The sequence below is a fragment of the Chionomys nivalis genome, chromosome 3, assembly GCF_950005125.1.
Source record: "Chionomys nivalis chromosome 3, mChiNiv1.1, whole genome shotgun sequence".
Classification (NCBI taxonomy): domain Eukaryota; kingdom Metazoa; phylum Chordata; class Mammalia; order Rodentia; family Cricetidae; genus Chionomys; species Chionomys nivalis.
In genome coordinates this window covers 32,690,983-32,705,889 of record NC_080088.1, presented here as the reverse complement: position 1 = coordinate 32,705,889, position 14,907 = coordinate 32,690,983, and the positions used below count along the sequence as shown (strand labels likewise).

At 36.6% G+C, this 14,907-nt stretch overlaps 1 protein-coding gene across 1 annotated transcript; it reads right to left on the bottom strand.

Annotated features, from left to right (window-relative positions):
- Nucleotides 1-8,678: 8,678 nt before the first annotated feature.
- Csnka2ip (casein kinase 2 subunit alpha' interacting protein) lies at nucleotides 8,679-10,853 on the bottom strand. The gene has a single exon (XM_057763455.1). The coding sequence runs from the start codon at nucleotides 10,851-10,853 to the stop codon at nucleotides 8,679-8,681; it is 2,175 nt and encodes a 724-aa protein (XP_057619438.1).
- Between the last annotated feature and the right edge of the window lie 4,054 nt (nucleotides 10,854-14,907).

Here is a 14,907-nt window from a genome sequence, read left to right as displayed (position 1 = left end):
GTGCTTCTACTCTCAGGCAGTCTGCTTACTAGTTTGTCCTGGTCCTCTGGACACCCTGCTTTCTCCAATCTTTCCTTTAATTATCCATAATTCACATATAATTTTCCAAATAATTGAAAATTCAATGAAATGGATTTTATACCACTTATAAATTATAAATTAAAAGATTCCTTTTAACATCTGCTAAATCATCTTCTCATATTTCCATTAAAGTCATTGAAGATAAAACTTAGCACTCTAAGGTTGAACATCTCTGGCTACAGAGTATACGGAAAGAAAAGGGGGAAAGCCAACCTGGAACTAATCTTACACGTAGCCTTTCTATAGTCTCAGAAACATACATCAGCTGTCAAAGCAATCTTCTCAAACTGCACTATAAAGCCCTGCAGTTCACAATGGACAGACCAGGCAACCAAACTCTGAAGAACCCTGCACTAAGATTCATCTAAAGATTTCAAACTGTAGGTCTTCAAGTCCAGAGACAAAAGAGAAAACCTGAGCTTCGCAGGAAGCTTCTATGACCTTCCTTCCTGTCTTGGCTCTTGCATATGTTCTTTATTCTAGAAGAATAACATGCCAGGTTTTCAAGTACTGCTTTTTAAGCTATTATCTTACACTTTAAAGTATTATCAAATGTCACCAATTTGTGCCCAGAAAGTGGTGTGGCTTATTTAATATTCAGTGGTCCATGCCTTAGAAATTCATATATTCTGGGGTATTATTATTGTTAGTTATTTAATAATTCTCTAGAAGCATGTGATAAGTAGCAATTATTCCACATGGAAGATGCCGGTGATTCATTTAAAGGAAGCTCCATTTAATAAAGTGAATTCCAGCTGCCTGATTTTTTTTGGGCGGGGGAGATACTGTTGTGGTTGAAAAGTAAGGGAAAGTGTCCTTCCTAGACAAACAAATGGATCAAAAATCCCAGGCACGCTCTTTAACTATTTCAACGTAACAATTGCAGGAAATGCACGGCAAATCAATACCTGAAAGGTAAAAATTCCTGAAAATGTGTCATCACTCTTAGACTCAGTGAATATGTCAAACAAAAAAATCATTCCATTATCCAGTACATTTCTGTACTGTGTGTAGCCTGGCCAGTTCACTACTAACAACTTACATACAGAAAACTTCTGTTGAAAGAAGATGGGTGGGAGAAGAAGAAGCAGAGAGCTTAAGCTCCTCTCCTTAAGGAGAAAAGGGGAAAGAACTGGGCAGGGCACAAAAAATGTACCCAAACTAGAATATCTAATTTCTCCACAGAGGAAGGAAGAGCTGTGCTGGCAGTGCCTAGAACTATAGTGGTTTGTATGCATTTCAATTTTATGTCAAATCAAATAATTGTGAATCTTGATGAATGTTCCATTTCAAAAGTATGTAATAAGATTATTAAATGGCCTTGTAAATAATCCATAAAGCACGGAAAAGAAAAAAATCCATTTGTATAACAACTCAGAGATGTATCTTGCTGATGTGGGCATTTGAAGGTAATGAGAAGTCACTGAAAGTTGCAAGAGTTCAGTTAAAACTGAAGTGAGAGACAGAAACAACAACAAAAATGGTGGCAGAGAAGGAGGAGGATGCAAAAACAAAAAACCTCAGACAATTTTCTAGATTTTCAGAGAAAGAAAAGACCAATATAATGATAGGAAATATTAGAAACCAAGCAACCAAGCTCCAGCACTGATGCACAACAAACTGGGGGTCCTAAAGAAAGCACCAGACCACAGGAAACAGACGCATTGGCAAAGTTAAACAACAAAAGTAGTGTTGATAAAAAAAAAAAAAAAAAAAAAAAACATTGTATATGAATTCTACAACCCAAAGACACTGGCTAGAAATATGTTTATATTAAAATTTAAAAAATAATTTAACCAGAAAAGGAACAAGATGGCAGCAGAGAAAGTCCCTAAAATATTGTGCCCCAATTTGAACATCCATGGTCAAAATGACTTGCTTTCCTGGTCAAGCAAATCTAGGAAAGAACTCAAGTCAGGAGCTTACATAAGAAACCTCAAAGAAACACTGCTTTCTGGCTTGCTTTCTCTGGCTAGCCTAAATACAGCCTTGGTCTATTTGCCCAGGGATGGCACCATGCACAGTGAGCTGGACCATCCTATGTCAATCATTGATCAAAATGTCCCACAGTGGCTGGGGAGCTAGCTCAACAGATAAGAACATTTCTTGGCCTGGAGGGATGGTTCAACCATTAAAGGCTAGGCTCACAACCAAAACTATAAGAACACTTGTTGCTCTTGCCGAGGACCACAGTTCAGGTACCAGCATTCTAATGGCAGCTCACAACCATCTGTAACTCCAGTTACAAGAGATCCAGATTCATCATCTGGGCATTTTAGAAACCAGGCAAACATTCAGTATAGTTACATACACAGGAAAAATATTAATAAATACAAATTAAAAATATTTCTAAAAAAGAAGAAAATACCCCATATACATGCTCACAGGCTAATCTAATGAAAGTGGTTCCTTAAATGAGGGTACATATTTCTGGGTGACTCTTGTGTCGAGTTGACTTGTATGAAAATGTGCTTTTGACCCACATTGCTATGCACAATGAATATATGTTTATAAAATAAGTAAATGAAATAAATATTTTGGATCTAATTCAATTTGGAATGTTTCAATAAATTTCAGATTGTGTGAAATTATTTATTTATAACCAGATCTTAAATGATAAACGCATGAATCAGATGTACCTGTACATGATGGGGTCTGTTTTCCACATGTATACAAAATAGAATATAAAAAGAAGGGCATTGAAATATTCTCCCATAATAAAAATAAGTGCAGGAGCACCATGTAACCAGAATTAGTTCATAGATTTGCAATGAAATTGTACATTGTACTTATACACAGATCTATGTGTAAACATACACATGTACACACATATACATAAATATATATCCATATATATCAGTAAAAGTTAAAATAGACATTTTACAGGGATGAACATTAAGCACCCATGAAAAGAATCAGACGCTTCTCTTGTAAAATACATTATGATAAAATATGTACACAGTTTTAAAACATATAAAACCATTGTTGCTATGACCCTATAAACATCTAGTATGTTAAATAGAATAGGAAATATATTACAAAGCAAATTTATAATTACTCTAGGGAATGGATGAAAGAATCTGGACGCTTATGTAGATCAGTAGGTAGTAGCAGTTACTAAAGTTTTTTTTTTGTAAACAAAAGAATTCAATAAGGCTACGTGGAAATGAAACGATATTCAACACATACCTCTAGAGGTTTGAAGTCTTTCATAATGAAAGCTGAACTGACAATTAAAATCACACACATCAATTAAATAGTCAAAGAAAGTATATTGAGAAGAAAATATAGACATTTTCTGTGTCTTAGAGGGCCTTATTTCAAAGCAAATGTTTTCTTCCATAATGTATGTTTTATTAAAAGGTGTACTTCCTATGGATTTGGATGACTATGAACAATAAGTAGAAAGGGGTAGCAGAGAAAACCCATAAGTTACACAGTCAGCAAAACTAAGAGCAACAAGTGATGTGTTCATTTTAGAATACCTTTTCAAGTGTTGATTATAATAGATTTCCTTAGAATTTTCTACTAGAAATCTATGCCTGAAGGGAAATACCTATTCTATAAATATTTTATTGCAACTTTTTCCTAATAAAATCCACTTTTTTACAGTGTTTTTATTGATTTTTATTGAGCTCTACATTTTTCTCTGCTTTTAATTAACATTTAAGTGTTCCCTTCCAGTTACTCCATCTTCCTTGTTTGTATGAAACATTTTTAGAAGATATTTGCCCACAACTGTAAACATAACACTCAGGAAGTTAAGCCACAGTGATGGCAAGTTCCAGCACCTCCTGAGTGCTGTGTTTATTGGTGTGTGCCAAAAAATCTGGCTCATCATTTTTCCCTGAAGATTAATCTTAATGAATAAGACAATAACAAAACAACTCTTTAGGGTTTTTCTATAACTGCCCAATTATCATCCAGGTATTACATGAATTGGCATGATCGAATGTGAACTCATAGGGTCCATTTTCTAGGGCCCTGCCCTTCATCATTATTTACATTTTACTGATATTTTGAGATCATTTTTCAAATAACTTCCTTTTTCAATGGACAAATTGAGAATACTTGTACCTTTCTTTAAATATTTCCTCATCTCTCAAAAATCTGAAAAAAAATTCTGACACTGACAACTGTAACATTTCTTTTTCTGTACGAGCCAGCCAGCTCCCAAATAACAACACAGAGAATTTTAATTATGAAAGCTGTGCCTTTAGATTAGGCTTGTTCTAAACCAGCATTTATAACATAATTTATTTTTATAAATAATATATATTAATCTATGTTCTGTCATGTGGCATTACCTGTCTTCCATCTGGTACCTCCTGTTTCTTCTCTGCGTCTCCTGATGTCTCCTTTGTGTCTAGATTCCTTCTCCTCTTTCTTTTTCTCTCCCTGGAAATCCCAACTATACCTCCTGCCTAGGGATTGGCTGTTTAGTTTTACACTACTACCAGAAAGGCATCTTTACACAGTGTACAAGTATCCCACAACAGACAGTATTGTCCGTTTTGTGGACTTTAGCTCCATAGAAGATACCAGACAGAGTCAGGTTGGTTTTGTTCATATCAGTGTTGTCCCATATATATATATTTCATGAAGTTTTACTTAAAACACATTGAAAGTAAGCATTGTTAGAATCAAGGGCAAGATAAACAACTTATGGTACAATTCACAAGTTTTTAAAAGGCAAATAACTTTAAAATAATGTTATAAGTCAAAGAAAGATACAGGAGAGAAATGCCAACAAAACGAAGTGAATAGCTGAGGAGAGAGAGCCTGAAATGGCCCGATCCTATAGCCATACTAATGAATATCTTGCATATCACCATAGAACCTTCATCTGGCAATGGATGGAGATAGAGACAGAGACCCACATTGGAGCAATGGACTGAGCTCCCAAGGTCCAAATGAGGAATAGAAGGAGGGAGAACATGAGCAAGGAAGTCAAGACCGCGAGGGGGACACCCACCCACTGAGACGGTGGGGCTGATCTAATGGGAACTCACCAAGGCCAGCTGGACTGGGACTGAAAAAGCATGGGATAAAACCGGACTCTCTGAATATGGTGGACAATGAGGGCTGCTGAGAAGTCAAGGACAATAGCACTGGGTTTTGATCCTACTGCATGCACTGGCTTTGTGGGAGCCTAGCCTGTTTGGATGCTCACCTTCCTAGACCTGGATGGAGGGGGGGGGGGGGAGGACCTTGGACTTCCCACAGGGCCGGGAACCCTGACTGTTCTTCGGACTGGAGAGGGAGGGGGAGGGGAGTGGGGCGTGAGGAGTGGGGTAGGGGGGAGGGAAAAGGGAGGCAGGGAGGAGGCAGAAATTTTAGCAGCTGGGCGGTGGTGGCACACGCCTTTAATCTCAGCACTCGGGAGGCAGAGGCAGGCGGATCTCTGTAAATTCGAGGCCAGCCTGGTCTACAAGAGCTAGTCCCAGGACTGAAACCAAAAAACTAGGGAGAAACCCTGTCTCAAAAATCCAATAAATAAATAAATAAACAAATAAATAAAGAAATAAAATAAAATTTTTTAAAAAAAAAAAAAAACGAAGTAAATAAGAGAGAGGGCAATAGGGAAGAAAACAAAAAAGTACTCAGATGCCATTTGCTTCCTTAGCATAACATGAACCACGCCAGTGACCATATGGCACAAACAGCAGAACCTAGCTTTTGCTAGTGTCATGCTTTGATGCATACACGACAGCATCCCTTAATGTTAATGTAAAGGTCATCAGGTCTACACTGCAAGATGGTTTAACAACTTAACACAAAGGAATCCCTAACATACCTGAAGACGGGATAAACAAATAGAAGGAACAGTGGTCCTCATTTTTTTCATCAGCAAGACTGCATAGAGTTTAGGAATGAAGCTTCCATGGAAAGCTAAGGGAGTAAATTACATTTGTAAGTAAATACTAGTTGAATGCCTCAGTCTGAATTAACTGAACAAATACACACCGAATATGTTGCAGCACCACTATTTTCTAAGGATTAGTAAATAATCAGATAGAGATGAGCCCTCTGTTCATGGAGTCTTGTCTAATTGAGACATTATCACAGAAACAATTGCAAAAATAATGTGTTATCCTCAGAAGTTTAAGGTAAAAAGAGCCTGTGTTGGGGTTTCTGAAGAGGTTGCAAAAGACCTTAAACACATTAACATACCCTAGTTCCATTTTACCTATGCTTTTACCAATATAAAAGGTGAAAAGAACAACTCATGATTAACTGTATTAAAATGATTCAGACCAAAGAAGCATTGCTTCAAATATTGTTTTTAAGTGAACAACTTCAATAGTAAGAATTAAACATTTCCACACATATTAGGGTACTTTATCCCAAAGGTACAGTTTAAAATGAAAGAAATGAGTACATTTTCCCAAGTTTTTAATCTAGTGAGTTAAAACAAATAGGAAAAGTTGCATTTTGTTATAGTAACTGAGAGCAATACAATGTGTGAAAATAATGTGTTCTGCTCAAAGGAAAGCCAGTTGACCCTCTTTGTAAGCTGACAAAGAGAAAGTTCCCCAGAACATGCCAAGGCAAAGCAGATCCCTTCTGGATAAAATGCACAAGTAGAAGATTTTTCCGAAGAAGAAGACTGTTGTTTAAAACACATGGTGGATAAAGCCCTTACTAAAATGTATGCATTGTAACGAAATCAGAGTGTCTGAAGTGACTAAGAGGAGACAAGAGAAGTCAGTTATAAGAAAGCCATATTATTTCAGCCAGTGAGATGGCTCAGATCCTATGGTACTTTGAATGAGAATGGTCCCCGTTAGGTTCAGATATTTGAATGTTTAGTCCCCAGTTTATAGAACTGTTTGGGGAGGATTAGGAGCTATGTCCTTGTTGGAGGAAGTTGACTTTGTTGGAGGTATGGAAATAGGCTTTGAGGTTTCAAAAGCCCATTTTGCTGCTCCTAATCTCTCTCCTCTCTCTTTTCTCTTTTCTCTCTTCTCTCTTCTTTTTTCTTTTCTTCTCTCTCTCTCTCTCCCTCTCTCCTTCTGCATGTGTGTGTGTCTCTCTGTCTCTCTCCTCTACTCTCTCTTTCTCTCTGCTTGCTACCTGCAGTACGGGGTTTAAAGCTCTCAGCTACTACTCCAGTACCATACTTGTTTGCTTCCCACCATGATGATAATGGACCAGCTTATAAAACCATAAGCTCGCCATTAAATGCTTTCTTTATAAGAGTTGCATTGGTCATGATGCTTCTTCACAGCAATAGAAGAGTAGTTAAAACGGGTGGCAAAGGCAGTTGCCATGTAAGCCTGGTGAGCTAAGTTTGATCACTGGAACCCACATGAAGGAGGAAAAAGAGAATAGATTCCAGAAAATTGTCCTCTGATCTCTATATATAAGTACTATGGTACACATACACACACAGAGACACACAAACAAACAAACACACACACTAATGATAATAATGATTATTATTATTATTATTATAAAACAAAAAGAAAGAAACCATCATACTTCATCTAGGAATTTAAGTACCCATAAAATAAATGGTGACTGCTTTAAGTTATAGATAATGGAGAACTATCAACTTTATGTATCTCAAATATATTCAGAAGTAAAAGTACATTTTAACTGGTTATTCCTACAACCGTAACAAATAACTATACCATAACCAGTATAAACTATGATAGTGACGGGGTGTGGAGCAACAGATCCTAGCAACAATAAAACCATGCAGTTCATGCCAGGAGTAAGAGACAGTCCCATGTGAGTATTAGATAAAGATGAAAATTGCCGTAAAAATGAGGAATTGTGTCTGGGTTATAATGAGCTTGAGATGTTCCAGCCATGTTCAGTTTGCATTCTGAACATTTGGGTTGGCGAAAGAGGATTGTAAATTACTAGTTATTATTATAACTGATTATTGGCTTAGGTCTATCAGTAAATCTTAGAAACGAAGCATGTTTTAAGGTATTCTTTTTATTAACTCAATGGCTGTATATATAAAAGGAATAAGCAAATGACATTAAAAGCCATGTTGGAATCACCATTACCATTCCATAGAGCTATTGACTAGTTACTCTCATTGCAAATTCGTTACCTAAGATTGATGAAATGAATCTCAGAATGTGTGATACTGACAAAAAGTTCTAGAAACTCATAATTGAAATGATTTCTTTTGTGGATATTCTTACCTATTGAATGAGACCTAAATTTTCATCAAAGCTAGAAAAACAGATTTACATAAATTGGCTTAATACCGCTGTTAACATATGTTATGAAGGAAAATAGTCACACACTGTTTAGATCAGATGGGAGGCTTATTTTTGATGTTTGAGCAACTCTGATAAACATTCATTATCATTTATACAGTTGCTGCAATAAGAAATGAATTCTGTTAAAAATAAGGTATTCAGCTTTTAAAAGATACCAATTTATCCTCCGACTTACAAATGCATTTTAAAAATAATATTTCTTCCTAAAAAGGTGCTTCATTAGCTAAAATAAAATCATGGTTAGCTTTTGATAAGAATATAACTAAGCACAGTAGAAAAACAAGTGTTAGTATTGAAGAACTAGAAAATCATCGCTTTCAAAGAGACAGAAAGTTGATTTAATCAGCATTTCTAATTTTGGAACTTCGTTTGGAAATATCTGAACAGTGTGTTTGGTCCCCTTTTTCCCTTTTTCATGGATTTCGTGTTGCGAGTCCTCACGCGCTTGGTTTTCGGTGTTGGTGAATGTCTTCTTTTGGTGGTTTCAGAACTTGTACCCCGTATGAACTCCAGCCAGGAGACCCCTGGAGGTAACCGGTGGTGACTTCTTACATTAGTAACAACATAACCTGAAAGAGGAGCAAGAGTGGAGTCTTTGGAAGGAGAGGGTGGAGAAGGAAAACCAGTAGAGGAAGAGGAGGAAGAAGAAGAGGAAAGGGAGGAACAAGAAGATGAAGAAGATGAGGATGGGGCTTGAGCTGGGGCTTGACGCTGAGTACTATTTCTGTTTTTAACATAAAGCAGCCAGTCAATAGCTTGGGGCTCTTGACTTACATCTTTGTCTTCAGAGGATACAGCCAACCACTTTTGGTTTGTCTTGAGTCCCTGGATTAAATCAGATTCAGAGGCAGGGAAAAACTGTGTTATCTTCTCTAATTCTTCAATGTTATCATCAAGGGCTTCTAGATTATTATCAGGTTGATTATCTTTCATGGGAAATTGGTAACAGGATGAGGTAGAAGTCTCTGGGAGGGAAAGGATAAGAACTAATTTTACGTCTATTTTCCCATCAGAGCTGATCTCAGGTGTCGGGATGACAAAGAGTGTGGCACACCGAGGATCCTTCTTTCCTGTAAGATGACTACACTGAGAATTTATACAGGAAGCACATTCTAAACAAACAGTATATGTTGATGAAAGGCGGGGACCAGGATGAGGATTTGGCCTTCCCCTCATTCTTCGAAAGAGAATTTGCCTAGAGAGATCCTTCTGGATTGTAGACTTGGAAATAGAATTGACAATTTTATTTACAACATCAACAGGGACAGTACCTCCTTTAATAATGCAGGGATGACTATAATCTAAGGACCATGGGACTTCATTCTCTGTTTCCGGTTTTACCTTTTGTTCAACACTACCTTTACTCTGGAGTCTGGAACTCAGAATTGAAGCATTTTTGTTCTTGATGCAGGGTTTGGGACTTGATACTCTTTGGCCTGAGATATTTGGTTTAGGAGGAACTGATGATAGGGGACGGGCTCTGCATTTGTCTTTAAGTGTGACAGTACTCTGGACCTTGTTGTGACAAGCAGGTGAGCTGAGGGTCCGGGTTCTAGGCTCACATTTGAGCGTTGTTTTAGGTTTTGGCTGGCACGCTGGCACACTTGGAGATGGATGAACAGAATGTGGTGGTTTCCTTGATTTTACTTGGGAAAGAGGCAAACTTAGAACATTGTTATTAGAATTTGATGCAGGACTTTTCGAAGCTTTACGTTCAGACAATGGTGAATTCTGAGACATTCGATTGGACTCCAGAGAAGATGAAGTCGGAGGAGAGTCATTTCTTTGAAGTTTGTGACTGAGTTGTGGTGAGCTCAAAACTTTTTGATTGGATTCTAATAAAGATGACCAAACACAGTCCAGTAAGGGTTCCTTCTGTGATTTAGATGTACCTAATGTTAAGGTAGGTTCACTTGGACTCAAGTCCAGAGAAGGTGAAGTCCAGATGACATTTAGGGAAGGTGTTTCTTGATGTTGAAGGGTAGATGGCGATAGTGTTGAGATTCTTTGAGTAGACTCAAATGAAGGTGATTCCCAGCAAGGGTCAATACTTGATGATGTCTGAGGCTTTGGGGACGATAATCTTGATCTCTGAGCTAATTGACTAGGTTCCAGCGCTGAAGCACTGGTAAAGCTGGGTGAAGAGATTGTCAGGGGCTTGTGGTGAGACACAGGTGAACCCAAGGATTTCCAAGAGGTATTAAAGGAACTTTTCAAGTGGAGGTCTTTCGAAGGTGTTGCTGGACATTTGTAATATAATGATGATGATTTCATAACCCTGTTATAGGGATCTTGTGCCACTTTAGAGCTCGGAGGAGTCAGTGTACAGAAGCTCTGGGCCTTCTTGTTAAAGCTTGGTCGCGGCACTGTGACTATATTTTGAGACTGTTCTTTTGCCACAGGTTGGCTGCTTAATTGGTTTGATGCCTCACATGTGTATTGATGTATAGGTGAATTGATTGTAGTTTGTTGCTGAGAGTCGTCTAAATGCACAAAATGTTGATCATGATATGTTAATGGCACCATCTTGTGCTGTAGCAGAGATCTTTTGGGAAGCAGTAGCTTACAAGGATGTTTTAGGAACAGTCTTTAGAGCAAGAATCCATGGGCAAAGGGCACTTAAATAAACACTAATAGTTCTAACTTCTACCTTGTTATGTTTGTGTTAATGGAAATGGTGTAGAATGTATCACAATTAAGCAGTAAATGAAATTGGGGAGGGGATGTCACCATTGAAGTCTATCTTCTGTCTTCCATTTAATTTCCAAGAGCTTTTTGGTTTTTTTTTCCTCTCTGTCTCTCTCTACAGAAAAATTCCTGTTAACAAAATAGTAAAGAGTTTAGAAGAGGTCCTCACAGGATAAAATTTTCTTAAACTTTAGTACCTAGAAAGTAGGGTTTATTCAGTAATACCCAGAATATGCACATCAACCACCTCACATATCTTTTGAATTAATTTTTCTAAGTGCACTACACATCCGTAAAAGAGATATTTTCCGTTTAATCAGCTAAAGACTAAAATAATAAATAGAAATCTTTAATAGTTCCTAGGATAAATACTCAAAAACCAAGAGCAACAATTACTTCTACTTTATTAATTATTGCATTTCTTTAAAACTTAATTAAAATATTCTCATGCCAAGCAACAGCATCTTAAGAAAAGATGAAATGCAAGTTGAAAATATTGGCTTCAGTCTCATTTTTGTCATATTTTGACTTATGTCTAAGAATCTAAACACTTAATTGAAGGTCTCTTGTATATAGTCCCATTGCTGTTTGGCACATCAGCATTGAAAGCATGTGCTGTGCCCTTCTAACAGTCTCAAAAACTTTTTGAAATGTATTTTTTATACATTTCTTTATACCTGGCTCTCTTATTTCTGTCTAGGTTCCTACATGATTCTGTATTTAAATCTCACCCCCAACATAGTTTTCAGCTACATCATTGCGGTGATTTAAATAAAAATGACCCTCAAAGGATCACAAATTTTAATGTTTTTCCCCATGTTGGTAGAAATGTTTGGAAAGGATTGAGAAGTGTGGTCTTATTGGAGGAGGTACGTCATTTTGAGATTTCAAAAGTTCATTCTGCTCCCAGTTAGTGCCCTCTCCCCTCCTGCTTACAGATGAGTTATGGGCTCTCAGCCATTGTTTCAGTGTCATACTTGCCCTTCTATGCCATCCTCCCTGCCAAGATGATCATGGACTCACCCTTTGAAAGGGTAAGCCCAAAGCACTCTTTTATAAGTTGCCTTGAGTGTGGTGCTTTGATGCAACAATAGAAAAGTAACTAGGGTAATCACCATTTCTCTTTTCATATAATCCCTAAATGAGGTACCCAGTTATGTTTAGGATTTGAAAAGAAACTACAGAAGTTTCATGAGTAGAAACTCATTCCTGATTTAAGTGATGCTACTTAAGAAGATGTAGACTGAGATATGATACATGATGGGTTACTGCTTTTTCTACCCTTCCATCCTCCTACCATTACCAACCTAATAAATGATGAAAGCAGTGTATTCCTCACATATATCAACTTATTCAAGTACTGTAGTGATGATTGCATTATTTCTAAAGATGGTCCGCCTTTGTCAAGGATAGTTTTCTCACACTTATTCTCACTCTCCTTGTAATTATTTCGTGCATATCTTGATCATCCTAGTGCATTCGCTTTTAAGTGCTCAGGCATTTGTATCAACAGTATTCATTGATCACATATCAATCTTACAAATACTGGATATTAGAAAACCTGGTTCTGGTTTTCTCTCCTGTTTCAAAAGTACATTTCCAACTAAGCATCAAGCTTCTCTTCTAAATGTGCTGAAGTTAATTCAAACTCAAATTAAATAAGACCCAATTAATTTAATTCTTCTTCTAGAGAAATTAATTTTCTCATATCTTCTGTTGTAGTCCTAAAATTTAGACATTTTTTTAGAGTCTTTATAGTGACAGGGGTTAATGTCATTTTCTGAAGCGATTAAAATACCATGATTTGCCCAGTAGTGGTGGTAAATGCCTTTAATCCCAGTACCTGGGGGGCAGAGGCAAGCAAATCTCTGTAAATTCAAGGTCAGCATGGTCTAAAGAGTGAGTACCAGGACAGCCAGGGCTGTTACACAGAGAAACTCTATCTTGGAAAAAAAAGTAGATGGATAAATAAATAGCAAGATCTATTGATTTTGTCTCTTTTATGTCTTATATTTCCAGTCTCACCATTTCATCTTTTCTGTAGTCACATCACATGCAAATTAATGTGTGATTATAGCTATTTCTATAAATTATTTGCCTATTTTCTGCCACCAAACATAAAAAAGCAAACTCTTTCTGGACAGATACTCCTGATGCTCTCTCATGGGTTTTAAAGACTTTTGATATGTCTGCAAAGGAGTGGTGAATGTGGACTTTCGCTGATTTTTGGCATTGGTGTGATGTGATTTGTCACCTAATATCTTAAAGAGAAAAAAAATGTGCACTCTATGAGACACTGAGTGGCATTCTACACATCTAATAGCTTATATCTAACTCTCTGCCTTCTCCCCCTTCTTGACTTTCACGTCATCTTGCTGTGTAATAATACCCTTTAGACTTTTAAATCAATAAGCCATCACTTTCACTTAACTTTAGTAATCAAATTTAGAAAGCAAATACATATCACAGAAAGACCCACATGTGACAAAACAAGCATAAGACAAACAACTGGGTTATACTGATGGTATATACTGGACATTACAAAGAAAAGAAAATCAAAGAAAAGACAAATATGGAGATTAGAAAGACAAGGAAAACACAAACAACCAATTCAAAACTGAGGATATTTACATATTCTGCTCCTATGTGACAATAAAAATTCAGATTTCTCAGAAGCCAACTAAGTGCCCATTTAAACAACTGAGTGATGGATCAGGAAACATCATCAGAATATGATAGACAAAATAAAAACTGAAAAAACCACTATCTGCAAAGAACATATATTAATTAGAATGCTCATAGGTTGACATAGTCTGAGAAATCCCCTAGTTAGATCCATTAATTAAATTAGTTTCATTATTAAAGATTTATTAAATTATTAAATTTCCACACAAAGAACTTTACAGTAGACATGTGTGCATTGAACACATTCTTTGAGTTTTTCATAATAACTCCAAACTAGAATCAAGCATTGATCAATAATACAATATATAAGTAATGCATATTCATTCAAAGTAATGTCAAACAATAAAAATTAACAGAAAATGCAACACTAATGCAGCTGTATACACGAATCTCACAAGGAAAATGTTAAGTAAAAGAATCATATTACCACAAGATATTTCATGATTTTATGTATGAAATAACAAAAGTTAGTAACCCTGACCGCATTGCTAAAATGAGAGTGACTGGTGAGGTAAAACTCAGGAGAACACAAACACACATCTGGGAAGGGAAGGTGGTGCTGTTCTGTCTCTGGACCTGGATCCTGGTGCTATAAATGAGTTCACTTGGTGATAATTGAGCCCTAACACTTATGTTACGTGCATTCTTGTAGATCCCTTCACTAAAATAGAAAGTGTTAAAGTAGATGACTTGAGACTAATTAGAAAAGACACGTCTGAAACAGAATTGCACTGAAAGGTGAAACATTAAAGAACAAACCAAGATCTGGCTCACAGATGCAATGAATCCCACACTCCATCCCCCACAACTCACATACCAAAAAAAAAAAAAAAAAAAAAAATGAAGAAAGAAGAATGCAAGGTAGAAATCCTGCTAACCTATAAACAAGAATAAAGGAATTCAAAAAAAAAGAATAAAGGAATTCAAAACAACTGGACAGAGCTAGAATTACCTAAAGGCAAAAAATAAAATAAAATAACATTTCTGAATGTTTCTACTTTCAGAATTACTCAAAAATGTCATTTCTGTTTCAAAAGGATATCTTGCAATAAGCATAGAAGTATTACAGATAGCAAAAGAAAAGCTAGACTCTGGACAAAGTTAAAATTACTGTGGAAACTGAACACAGATACAAATTCATTAAGTCATATATTCCCTATGATCTAACGCTTTTGTTCCTGAGTTGATTCAAATGTTCCATGAATAG

Bases quoted from the DNA above. Each gene is read 5' to 3' on its own strand.
- Csnka2ip (XM_057763455.1), bottom strand. From the start codon at position 10,853: ATGGTGCCATTAACATATCATGATCAACATTTTGTGCATTTAGACGAC.